General features: G+C 37.3%; 1 protein-coding gene across 1 annotated transcript in view; it reads right to left on the bottom strand.

Annotated features, from left to right (window-relative positions):
- Positions 1-2,193: 2,193 nt before the first annotated feature.
- The window catches only part of LOC126106792 (alpha-(1,6)-fucosyltransferase), a 345,214-nt gene continuing 334,270 nt past the window's right edge, over positions 2,194-13,137 (bottom strand). The window contains exons 15-16 of the mRNA XM_049913180.1: positions 12,442-12,597; positions 2,194-6,066 (exon numbers count right to left, since the gene is read on the bottom strand). Of these exons, the coding sequence (XP_049769137.1) occupies positions 5,989-6,066; positions 12,442-12,597 (234 nt within the window). The 3' untranslated portion in view covers positions 2,194-5,988. The remainder of the gene's footprint in view (positions 6,067-12,441; positions 12,598-13,137) is intronic.

Raw genomic sequence — 13,137 nt, 5'->3', positions numbered from 1 at the left:
AGTAGTGGGACACTTTGCCTATTTATACGGAATAAATTACATTTATTTGTGTTTGGAGTAAACTGCTAGTCCATGTATCTTGCAGTACTGCTCTCTAGGTGTTCCTGCATTTTACTACACTTACCTTGCATTGTGACTTTAATGTATAAAATGGTATTGTCCATAAATACTTCTGTGGAGCTTCTGATGGTATAAAGTATATAATTTATGAATAATGTGGAGAGTAATGGGCATATAACCCTGTCTCAAGGTACAACTGACGATTCCCCACTAAGAATGACATGTTGGGTTATATATGCTATGCAATCCTAAATCCACCCAGAAAGCAAGTCCAATACTCTAAGCATTTATTCTGTTCACTAATTTGTTTCCAGTCTTCATTAAGTATGGTGTATGTAATTGCCAATGAATAGGTTGGTTGAATACTAACATGCTTTCATTCCAAAAACATCTGGTGTTTATCTTGGGCCTCTGGATGTGCCGGTAAAGTAAATCCACCCTATTTCCTTCAAGCCCAAAAGCAGAGATTTTTTTTTGCATTGTGGACAGAAGTGTCATTAGGCTGATGTGTATATCAGGTTGCCTAGTAAGAGAAATTTGCTATTCTGGAAAATGTTTCCACAATGCCATACAGATCATACACTTTGACTTGGTCCTTCTCTAATCAGTGAATGAATGTTGATGGACTTCGTGCCACTAAGGAATGTTAGCGCTCATTGCCATCCTTATGTACATTAACAATATCATGCACTGTAGAAATATGTAGCCATTGTGAAAATAACATGTTTGTGGTATTTAATAGCAGTATTTTTTAAAATGATTTAAGAAGCTGCACATGGTCCTTCTAACAGCTCTTCATCAACTTTCATGTCATTTCTGCATCACATTAACCCATTACATGTCTGTTCCTTTTATAAGGTATAAACTGGCTCCCCTGGGAGAGAGAGAGAGGGCTTGTCCCAACAACCACTGCAGTACAATCATAAGCTTCCCCACCCAGCATCTTCCGGTCAGGGGTCAAGTTAAAGTGTGCGCTTGTACAGTATCATAGTTTGGAGTAAATCACTATGCCAAACTAAAGGTTTCTAGGTCTGAAACAATATCTTGTAAAGACTGTTGAAATTATTGCTCATTCTAGTTACTTGTCTATCAAAGTCGTCTTTCGTAATGTATCACACTTTCAAATCATTGGGAAGGAAGGAAAAAAAGATTAGTATTTAACCTCATTGATGAGGTCATTAGAGATTTAGCACAAACTCAAATCAGGTAAGTATGGGGAAGGAAATAGGACCTACCCTTTCCAAAGGAACCATACTGGCATTTTTTATTAAGCAATTTAGGGAAATCTATGGCTGGCTGGGGACGTTGTCATCTTCTCGAATGCGAGTCCAATGCGCTGACCATTAAAATGCCTCATTTGGTAAAAATCTCCAGCTCAATCCCCAGACTGAGTACCAGGTATAAGAGCAATCTTCATAAATACGTAAAACCACAATGGTTGGTCCCGAAATAAGTCCATTATTATTAAGAAACACACATTATCAATAATTTGCAGGCAACCACAAAAAGTTTAGCTAGCAATAAATTAAGTTATTTAGCACATTTAAATGCTTGTGGTAAACTTTTCATTCACGCAATAATTAAAAAGTTTAATTCTTTTACTGTAAAACTCTTCCACTACTTTGCATCCCATTCCATTAGTGTCATCAGACTCAATTAAAGTACACTCAATTACCTTTGTTTTACCTTTATTGGTGTCTTTAAATACACTATTCATTCTGTTCCACTGGCTCTAATAGAATTACAATGTCACTGTTAAATCTCACAGTTTTTATTTATTCTCCCTGAGGTTTAATTCCATTTCTTTTTAGAAATGGAATTAAACCTCAGGGAGGTTCAATTGTTTCCTTTAATGCTTGCTTACTGAATTGGATTAACTAGGGGATAGGCTACAACACTATCTCACTCCCTTTCAACTATTGTTTCCACATCCTTTAAATCTTTGAACTGCAGTCTGGTTTCTTTGTAATGTAAATGTGAAGGTAGCAAGACAAAAGTGCAGGGAGTGAAAGGAAAATTGAGAGTGTTTGTCACATGTTATTATAAAAACTGCTGGTCTTCAGAATGTCCAAATAATTATGGACAGTTTGGGTAATACACCTTATTAAAAAAAAAAAAAAACACTACTGCAAATATACTTCAGAATATGTATTTTTTTCCATCTTTCTCCCACAATTTTACAAAACTTCACAAAACCAAACAACATTTTTTTTTTTCAATGAAAATCCATTTAAATAAAGGAACAGAGAAAGATTCTGAACTACACTGAAATACAGCCACAAGGTCTCTTCACAAAACTACAGAAGTCACAATGCAACCTGTTTCTTCAGCTCTCTCTTTGGCAGTAATAATGACAGCTTTGTATATACACTATTTGCACCATTTAAACCACCATCCACATAATACAATCTCCTGAACAACAAAAAGCACACAGTTGTATGTGCAACCTTCAGATACAGTTGAATACCTCACATAATGCACAATGATATAGTCGCATAACAAATAGAAAACTATCAACACTCCTTTTCTGTTATTAGGCCGCTCTAAATTCTAGCTCATGCTAGTGCATTGTTAGTGCTAATACTGTCCATAAGTAGTTGCGTTTATGAGTCTTTGAGCTAAGTATGAGTGTCAGTTTGTTGAACAATTGAAACTGGTTAATAAAATTGTACACTTAGCTAAGAATTATTGCAGAATTCCCACAAAGTGACATAAGCAATCCCTTTTTTCTGCAGGCATGCAAGATTAAAAACAATGTAATGGAAATCTAGATGGTTACAATGCAGATCAAGTTTGTTACACATCAGGTTTAGAGACTTTCAGCAGTTCATAAACAATTTTTTTGTTCACTTTTAATTCATGATCAGGACCAAAGCTGGCTCTGTTGTCTGCATATCTTCTGGTATTACATCCCTCTTTATTTGTTCCACCATGCCCTTTATTCAAAACTATATAGCGTGCTCTGTAACACATAGTACAAAGAAGCAGTGCCTCACCTAAAGATCATGTAACCATTTTTATCTAAATAAATTGCGAGAGGTGCCCATGCAGCTGAGTACCTCAAAGAGAATGAAAGTAATATGTGCAGACAGAAAATTCTGAAATGGGAATTGTGTTTTTGTGTTTTATTCATCTCATGACGTACATTTGCAATCCATTTGGTTTGCATACAGGAGACATGTCAAAAATTTATGCTGTGTGGTCCAGTACAGCCCAATCATCAATAAGCAGCTCTGTTGTATTCAACCACACGAATTTTATTATGGAGAATGAAGACAGTTTATTCTCTTACTGTTTAGTCTTCAACCAGCTTCATATATTGCTTTTTTTTGTCATTTGCTAGCAATTTTGAAATTCTAAGCTTCAATACCACAAGTATCAAATATATAATATGATAATAACCAGACAGAGATGCCTGCACAATACTATATGAGTCTGATTACCTAGCAAAAGTACAGACAAAATAAGATAATTGATAGTACTTATTCTATGTAATAAAATATCTTAACAGCTGAGATTTCCAATTCTTCCTACACTATGGAGCCAACAAGATAATTTTGACAAGTTCCTTAGATGTGTTTCTTGCAGTTTCAGCTATACTATAACATCAATACATATATGACACACAAGTGTTTACTCCACAGTATTGTGTACAGCGATTTAAAAATCTTGCAAGTGTGCCAACCTGAGAATACAGCCAAATATAGAAACAAAGAATCAATATCTTGGATGCCTGCCCAGAAGATGATGGAATATAGAAATTTCATTAGATGTTTGAGTGTTACAAATCAGTCTTAGTGCAAACATTTATAACTCAGGGAAACATCATAGTATAAGCACATGTTCTTGTTCCTGTCACATTTACAGTCTGGCGATCTTACTACCTGATGGCCCTGAATTTATGTGATCTCTCCAGTGATTTAACATATGAAATTGTGTTCAAACTAGTATCATTACATTTTATTTGAATGAATCTGTGAGCAACATCATGGAACATAGACAGCTGCAAATGCCATGCAGGCCAACTAGTTTCACTGGAATACAAAAGGCATTATGCAACAACGAAAGTATTCAGTTTTAATTACTACAGGCTTACAGCATGTACCATGGAACATAATCAAAACTGGTGAAGAAGAGTAGGCAAAATCACTCCTCAAAAGCAGAGGCAAGTGTTGTACAAACAGTAATAATTGTGTTGAAACGATCATTATGTACATAAGTACTCTCTTAAATACTTTAAAGAGACATTACATGGGCTGCTTCTACTGTGTAGAATATTGTAGCTGATCTGCTCTGAATTTATTATTATTATTATTATTATTTTTTTGTTGTATCTTTCTATACATTTTTACTGAAATGTCAGAAAATGCATTACAAAAATGTTAATTTTAATGTAAGAAGTTTCTCAAAGAAGAAATTGCATGGTTTTGTAGACTCTCAAAATCTTAAAAGCTCTGTAAGTAACTTTCCACTGAGTTTTCAATGTAAAGTGTTTTGTTTCAAACAGTTCTCTTATTTAAAAAGTGCAGCATAGTGATAAACACTGTGATCTGAACTTACACAATACTAGCATCACTAAATAATTTAGAAATCTGGTATCCTGTGACTTAAATCTCCCCAGAATATTCATTTTGTTCATCATAACAAGTGTCATATAATACAATACATCTGCTGTACATAAATATACATTTTATATATAACAGGGGCACTTTACATATACATATACTATTCAATAAACAGTAAAATAAAGCTGATTACACTTAATACCATTGCTGATTACAAAAATAAAATATTTTAATTCCTCGCTAATAAAATCACCAACTAACACTTTACATACACAAGATTCATTTCAAATCCATACCTCTCTCTGCCCCCACCTCACTCCACCCCTGAACAAACAACATGTCAACGAATATTACCTTTAGTACTTCTCTGGATTTGAGTAACTCTTTGATTTTTACAGAATCATTTATCCCCCCTGCCACACAGTGCCTTATCTACACAGAATGTACGATATAAAATATTGCACATGAATACCTCAGTATATAATCTAAAAGATTAATTTGTGTATATTTGTAAAGTTTGTCCAACATACCCATTTCAAGTAGTCATTGCTTATTTCAGAAATACCAATGCCAAGATTTCACATCTACCTGTTCCATTTCATAGTGGGTTTGTCATGGAAACAAGATATGGAGCAACTTCTGCACCACTATACTTTGTACTGTTGAAACTAACGGAAATAATCATACATCTCACATTAACTTACATTCCTTACACTCTCATAAAACACTGATAAAGAAAGTGTACATTTAAAGTCCTAGATAAAGCACCAGTACCCCAGGAACACCTTAGTACATGTATCTTAAAACTGTACTAAGCACTGCCAACAACAGTCACTTCTCAATTGTCTTTCTCCTACAGCATTATCAATACAAAAAGAATAATTTACAATGACTTGGTGTGAATTTCTTCTCTCTGACACATTACATTACAACATATGTCGCTACCCTTATTGCAATGGTTACTTGAATACTGTCCTGCTGTGCAGCCTACCAGCACAAATAAATTAATAAATTGTTGGCTTATTGCTATTTCCATTGTACTTACAGTTATACACAACTTACATTGGATAACACCCTTATCTGTTGCTCAAAAGAATTTTTTAAAGACAAGTTTGTCATCACACAGATAACTGTACAACATAAAGATGCACAATTCCTGTACACTGTACATTTATTACTCTTGAATTCTGAACAAGAGCACACAACAGAGAGACATAAACACACTGTACAATAAGCGTAATCCATTTGAAACCCGCACCTCAGAGTGACAGAACATTGTCCATTCACAGTAACGCGCTGACACTTCAGAGGAAGAATTAAACAATTTGTCTTGAAGCGACCCTCCTTCCTCTGCTGCTCATCTTCAAGACAATAACCTTTGTCTCCTTAGAGGTACTTCTGGGTATGTTGGGAAGTCCACTACATCTAACTTCTCCTTGACCTACAAACACACAAGTTTTAATTAAAACTGGTGAAACAATATGCTTAGAGGTGAAAGAGGGCTGTTAATATGGAGTAAAAATTGATACATGTGAGTACGAAATGATGTGTTTTTCTTAAGAGTTTATGGCAACGAAAAATTACTAACTGCGTGATCCTATGCAAATCTAAATTTATTGGCTAAGTATCACGTTACTATACATGTTTGAGACAACTCTCGAGTACAAAAAATTTAGAATAAGTAGTGAAACCGGGCAACAGTTATTGGCATCTGTAGAATCACCTTTTTTTTAGAGAGAGGCCTAAGGCTGGCATATCTCAATGTCTGAGAAAATGCTGTGAATTAATTATGCTTTGCATAAGTAACTAAGAACACTTCATACTATATAGCCACAACTTTTTCGTGTCTTGTAGAGATATTATCCATCCAATATGAACTGTAAGAAAGTAAAAGTCATGATAACCTTCCTTACTTCGGATGGAAATAGGAGATTAATTTTTATTTTGTGAAATATTCTCCATGTCACTTCTTTAGTGTCCTTTTTGGTTTCCCTACTGCACTAATTGCACCACTGTTCTCCTTATTTCTAAAACTATGTACTACACATAAACTTTTTTTTTACTGAGCTTCCATTCTCTGTAACCGAAATGTCATTTTCTATAGCTTTTTTCCTATCTTTTTTTTTTTTTTTTTTTTTTTTTTTTTTTTTTTTTTTTTTTTTTTTTTAAACAATATTCCGCACTGACTATTTATTGTGTGAACAGTCAGTTACAGATAAAATGAGCATCCTCCTGGGTTTTTACCATTTTTCTTAATATGTTACAATCCTGTTTAAAACGTGAAAATATTTTTGGATCGTTGTCTGTACTGCCTATTTCGTGCATCTAATTTTTTCATTGTTAAGTTCCTTTGGTCCATGTGTTTCTGAAATGCAACAGGTACAAAATCAATTAAAAAAAAAAAATGTTGAATTGAGAGCTAGCATTATAAACTTCACCCCCATCAAAATTTTTAAGCTTTCATTAAAATCTTGTTGTTTTGTCATTAATAATTTTCTTTGAGTGCTTCTTAACTGTACAAGTTTGTTTGTTTGTTTGTTTGTTTGATGTTCCAAAGATCATTTTACACGATAAAATGTAATGATGTGGAATGACACATTCACATCACAAGTTAAATTGTGACTATAGGTACATGCTCTACCCACCACCATTTATACATTACAATAATAGAAAATCTTCAGCAGAATAAGAGTTGCCAAGAAGAAACTTTTTCAGTTTGTTTTCAAATTTTACTCTGCTGCCTGTCAGACATTTGTATCACTGCGTAAGTAATCACAATTTTAGTTGCAACATTGTACACCCCTTTTTGAACTAAATACACCCTTAATATGGAGTAATGAACATAATTTTCCATTCTGGTATTGTAATTATGTACATCACTGTTCCGTTTGAATTGTAGTGGATTTTTTAGGTTAGTTACATAATATGACTGACTATGCATCGTTCTGACACTCTGCTATTTAACTTGCCCTTGTTACTCGAATACGTCATCAACAAGGGTACTTACAAGTGGCTAAAAGCATCTTTAGATCACTTTTCCTGTGAGATTCCTTCAATAATTTTATATTAAAATTGTCACAAATTAATAAAGAAGGGATTAAGCCTGACAGACAGCACAATGAACCATTAGAATTTTTACCAATAATCCAGTGGAAACTTTTATACTGTAATAGTACATTTGCCAATACTAATTCATAAGCACATGCTTCCCTATCAGTAGTTCCCAACGTGGAAGTAATTACCCACTGAGCAGTAAAAACAACAGAGCTCAAATGTGTTTCGGTCACAAAACTAAATTACTTTTAAAAGCTAATAGTAATGATCACTATTACCTAAGACTGTAATGGTTCAAATGGCTCTGAGCACTATGGGACTTGACCTCAGAAGTTATCAGCCCCCTAGAACTTAGAACTACTTAACCTAACTAACCTAAGAACATCACACACATCCATGCCGAAGGCAGGATTCGAACCTGCGGTAGCGCGATTCCAGACTGTAGCACCTAGAACCGGTCGGCCACCCCAGCCGGATAAGACTGTAATACTGACTGTGTAAGTTCATAATGTTTTTCAAATACTAGCACTAAACAATGTTGTGGAGTTACAGCTTGTGAAGTGAATATACTAAAACTTCTTCTATGCATAGTCTTCCTGTTACACATATGGTCTGTATTTTATTCCATGTACCTATGGCAGTACAACTGAGACATGTGGATCACTTGTGCCTAAATATCTCATGAAAATGACTTGTCCCAGTTGCAGGTATTCCTACAATACACCAGAAATTGCTTCATTATTCACTTTGCAATAAAGGAATAAACTGACTGCACAGCTCAACAGTAACAATGTAATAGCTAGTACACATCATTATTATTATTATTATTATTATTATTACAGAGTAGAACCACTGTAACAAGTATGACTTAAAAGGCCATGCGCAGAATTGGGGTTTTGGTGCTCAGTTCCTACTTGAATTAGAAACATGGGGTAAAGAGTTTTTGGTCTAGCCCAGACCTGCAGCCATTTGTATAGCTATTGAAACATTTCTTTTACTATAGCTGTGCTACAGCAGATCAAGAAAAGTTTGTATGAAAAACCAGAGCTGGAGTCCATGAAAATTATGTAAACAGACTAATACTTTTTGCAAAGATTTTAATTCAGCTTAAATTGATGCTCAATTAATGGCACCATTTGTATGTGCACCATTTGGATTTTATATGGAAAATGAGCAAGCCTCATTCAGATTTTATGTGCACAAACAGTCACCCTTAAATAACTCCATATATACACAAGACTGATAGTTCAGATGTGGCCCACTGGTGCAGTGGACCTTATTAAGACAAGTTTTAACCATTTGAAAAACTGTCGCGATGAGTGATAAGGAGAGAAGTAGAGAAGGGTAAAGACCAGTGGCCACACCAGCAGAGCAGCACACAATGATGGTCAGGAGAGGCACATTGTGAGGTAGTGACAAGGCAGAAGCAGGTCGGTGGAGGGTGTAGGTTACCAACGGTTGAGGCTGGGATGATTTCGGAAGCAGCGGCTGTTTATCCATAGTTCTGTCTGCACACAACACATGGCTGCATAACCAAGTGGATCATTATTGCAGCCTCTTGTGCCTCGCATTTTCCCTGCCCAATAATTATAATTGTTCCTATTAATCACATTTCCTCCCTCGTATTGTTATTTTCTACACCTACCTTTCCCACAGAAACTTGTGAACCTAACCAATACTCCCTCCCCCTCCTCCCTTATCCCAACATGCAGATTTTCTTGTACCTCAGGCATTCCGTCTTTTTTTCCCCCCTCACTTTTTAGCACATATTTGCATACATTTTTACATGTCTTTTTCCTGTTATCCAGTTCCCCTCATAACCACCTAATGTCTCCATTTGCCTGTTTCTTATGTCATTTCACATTTCCCCAATGCCATCCCTGCCACAATGGACCCTACTCTATCTTACTGCACCAGTTCAGAAAAGTACCCCTTTCCCTGGCTGAAACTCAGCCCCACATCCTATTCCTTATATGCTCCCTAAAACATGGAATCTCCCCTCCCCTCCCCAATGGCCTGACCATAAAAATTCCTTTCTCTGGATCCCAAACCCTCCTTTCACAATGACCTTCACCTTTTCTGGTTCCACCTAATCAACCCCTGGTCATCTTTCAGGAATTCCTTACCTTACTAACCTTCCACCGGCCCTTCGAACACCAACTTCTCAGCAGAAGAAATGACACTGCTATACAGCCTCAAAACAAATCCTGACACAATCGTCACATCTGCCTTCATCACCTGATACCACTCCGGACTGGAACAGCTGAAATGAACGACATCCTACCCCAGATCTTTCCCACCCCTCCTAAAGTGGTGTCCCCTTGACCACCCAACCATCACAACATTCTAGTCCATTCCTATGCCACTCTGCTCCCAACCCCTTGCCACAGGTACCATATATGTGTGGAAGACCCATGTGCAACAACTGTCCACTCCACCCACCCAGCACTTCCTACTCAAGTCCTGTCACAGGCTTATCCTATCGCATCAGGGACTTTGCCACCTGTGAAAGCAGCCACATCATATTCCAGCTCTGCAGCAATCACTGCACAGTTTTTTATACTGAAGGAAGGAAGGAAGATTAAAATGTCCGTTTGGCATCTAGGTCATTCGAGACGAGCTTAAGCTCGGATTGTGTCAAGGATAGAAATCAGCCATGCCCTTTCAAAGGAACCATCCTTGCCTGGAGTGATTTAGGGAAATCATGAAAAACCTAAATCTGGATGGCTGGATGTGGGTTTGAACTGTCGTCATCCTGAACTACTTATATTGGTATGGATGTCCACCAGGACAAACAGTCACTGCCAAATTGTGACCAAGAGCAAAGTGGGTGGACCATCCTGTGGCACAACATGCAACTGAACATAAAATGTTTGCTTTCAATGCCTGTTTCACAACCTGGGCTATCTGCATCCTCCCCTCCATTGCCGGCTTTTCTGAACCACACACATGGCAGTTATCCTAACAACACATTCTCCACTCCCGAAATCAACCCGGCCTCAAACTATGATAACCTACTGCCCCCACATCCTCCACCCAACTGTTTCCACCCCTATGTCATGTCACTTCCTCATGATCTGCCTCCTCTCTCACCTCATTGTGTGCTGCTCTGCTGGTGCACCCCACCAGTCTTTTATCCTCCTCTCCTGTCTGCTCCCATTTCCCCTCGTCTTCTCTTCTTCCTACATGACCTCCCGACACTACACCTGGTAGCCCTGCCCTGTCCTGCCCCCTGTAGTGCTTGATAATATCTGATTGCACTCGGGAATAATGAAATCCAAAGGTTGAAAACCACTGTTCTACATTGTGACTCACAGAGAATTTATTAGTTCAACATTTTTTTGAATTTACATTCCTTTTCTATGAATGTGAGAACTCCTCATTCATGCATATTGAATCTACATGAACATGCAGTTAATTTATAACAACTTGCATTAAAATTTGCTACCCCTGTGGTTATATGGTGTTCAGGCAGACAAGTGACATCAATTTCTTTCCAAACACTAACGTCTTCCAAAAAATCAACAGTACATTTACTTTATTTTTACCATGTCAGTATTATGATGAAGCAAGCTTGATTTCACCTTTTTCTCTAGTCTTATTAGATGAACAGGGAGTCCATCAATTTATTTTCCTTTAATACTGTCTGGCTGAATACCAAATTCGACCTAGAGTAATGTCTCACCTGATTCCAATAACAGGGATCTGCCTTTGTATGTTAGTGGACACTTCCTGTTATGCTTTCCACTAACTAATTCGGTGATTTGTCCTTATCCTTCTGTTTAAGTATAGGTCATTAGAAGTATATCCACATCATCTTATAGCAACTACTGGAACAGCACCAATATAGGATTTTGCATGCATTTCAAGCACCCCCCCCCCCCCCCCCAATTCGCCATGTTTACTCACTTTACAGTATAGTTAACCAAGGACTGGTCATGGCTCCATGAAACCCACACTTGTGTGCTCAGTAGCTGCTCCTATGTTGTTCAGATAACCTCTCATATCCCAGTATTTTTCATTTTTAGCCAGGCTATTTCCAGTTCCACCAGCTGTATCTTATTTTTACTGATATCCTACCACATTTATCCTAAGTTATCTTTTACTGGCCTGGGGCTAACACTTTTTTTCACAAAACTTGTGACTTTGTACACTGCACCTAATTTTTCCTGTAGCTGCTGGACTACACCCCTCACGTGACTGCTTTCTAGCAACAGAACTTTTCTTTTCCTGTTCTGTTTTTTCTCACACTGATCTGTAAGTAAGAGACTGACACAGTGAAGTTGACTGAGGCAGAGAATTATACAATAGCAAATTGTGGCCAGGCAAAAAGAAAGAGGAAAAATATTTTGACAGATATTAAATGTACTTATGGAAAAAATGATAGGAGGGAGAACAAGGACCTCGGCCGAGGAGCCACCAAAGGAAATATCACACAAACGTGTGAGAGAGGGAGGACTAAAGCCCGGAATTTCAGATGACATGGAAAATGGATGAAGTTAGCAGCAAATTAAGGAAGAGGAAATTGGAGGGCACCCATTTAGCACCTGTAGTAAAGTAGATATAATGAGAAGAAAAGACAACAGTATGGTCATGGCAATCAGCTGAACTACTGTAAATCATTTATTTTAAAAAAATATTGTGAAATATAGTTCTTCCTGTAGCCCAACCACCTTACTCTGTGTATCTCCAGTAAATCATTTTTGACTTTTCAGATCACACCGGCTTACAGAAACTGAGGAGTCGGTGCTGCAAGACGTACCTTGAACGACGGGTAAAGGCCAATCTGCCCAGTCCGAATGGACCGGCCTTTGCTCCAGCCATCCCAGTGGTTACCCGCAACACTGACTGCATCTCCCGGCCTCAGTTCCAGCTCACCTCGGCTGCCGGCTCGAGGCTTATGCGGGATGACGGCAACCTGTTGACACAAGTTGGAGTATCATAATGTGTGTTTCATATCCAAAAATTGACAGGTAAAGAAGCGAACGTATGCATGTGCATAAGAGAGGGAGAAAGAACTCACTACCAGTTGCATATTTTGCTCACCTAACAGCTTCCACAAGTTACAAATGTCCGATTTTTTATGTGTCGTGTAACTGTTGACCAAATTTAGAGTGGTGCCATAATCTACTCATTTGGAGGTATACTCTTATGTTAGAAGTTTAACACATTAATACAACTATTACAGTTGGAGATTGTGTGTCTATCTTGAGGCACCATAACTGACGGTGCAGAAATACATGGACTTTACTGAGATCACTTAGCAACTTCCAACAAACTTTAAACATAATTTCAGACTTTTTCTCACTTAGACCTTAAAGTCAAATACTGAACACATGAACTCAATTGTAATCAGATGTAGTCTGAAGCTGTCTTTGCACAAGGCAGTTCTATTCTTAGACGCATTCTGGTGGTCATAAAAAATTTAACATCGCTATAGATGTTTTGTCAACCATCA

The sequence above is a fragment of the Schistocerca cancellata genome, chromosome 10 (assembly GCF_023864275.1).
Source record: "Schistocerca cancellata isolate TAMUIC-IGC-003103 chromosome 10, iqSchCanc2.1, whole genome shotgun sequence".
In the NCBI taxonomy this organism is placed as follows: domain Eukaryota; kingdom Metazoa; phylum Arthropoda; class Insecta; order Orthoptera; family Acrididae; genus Schistocerca; species Schistocerca cancellata.
Note: the sequence above shows the minus strand (reverse complement) of the source record. Positions and strands in the feature narration are given on the sequence as shown.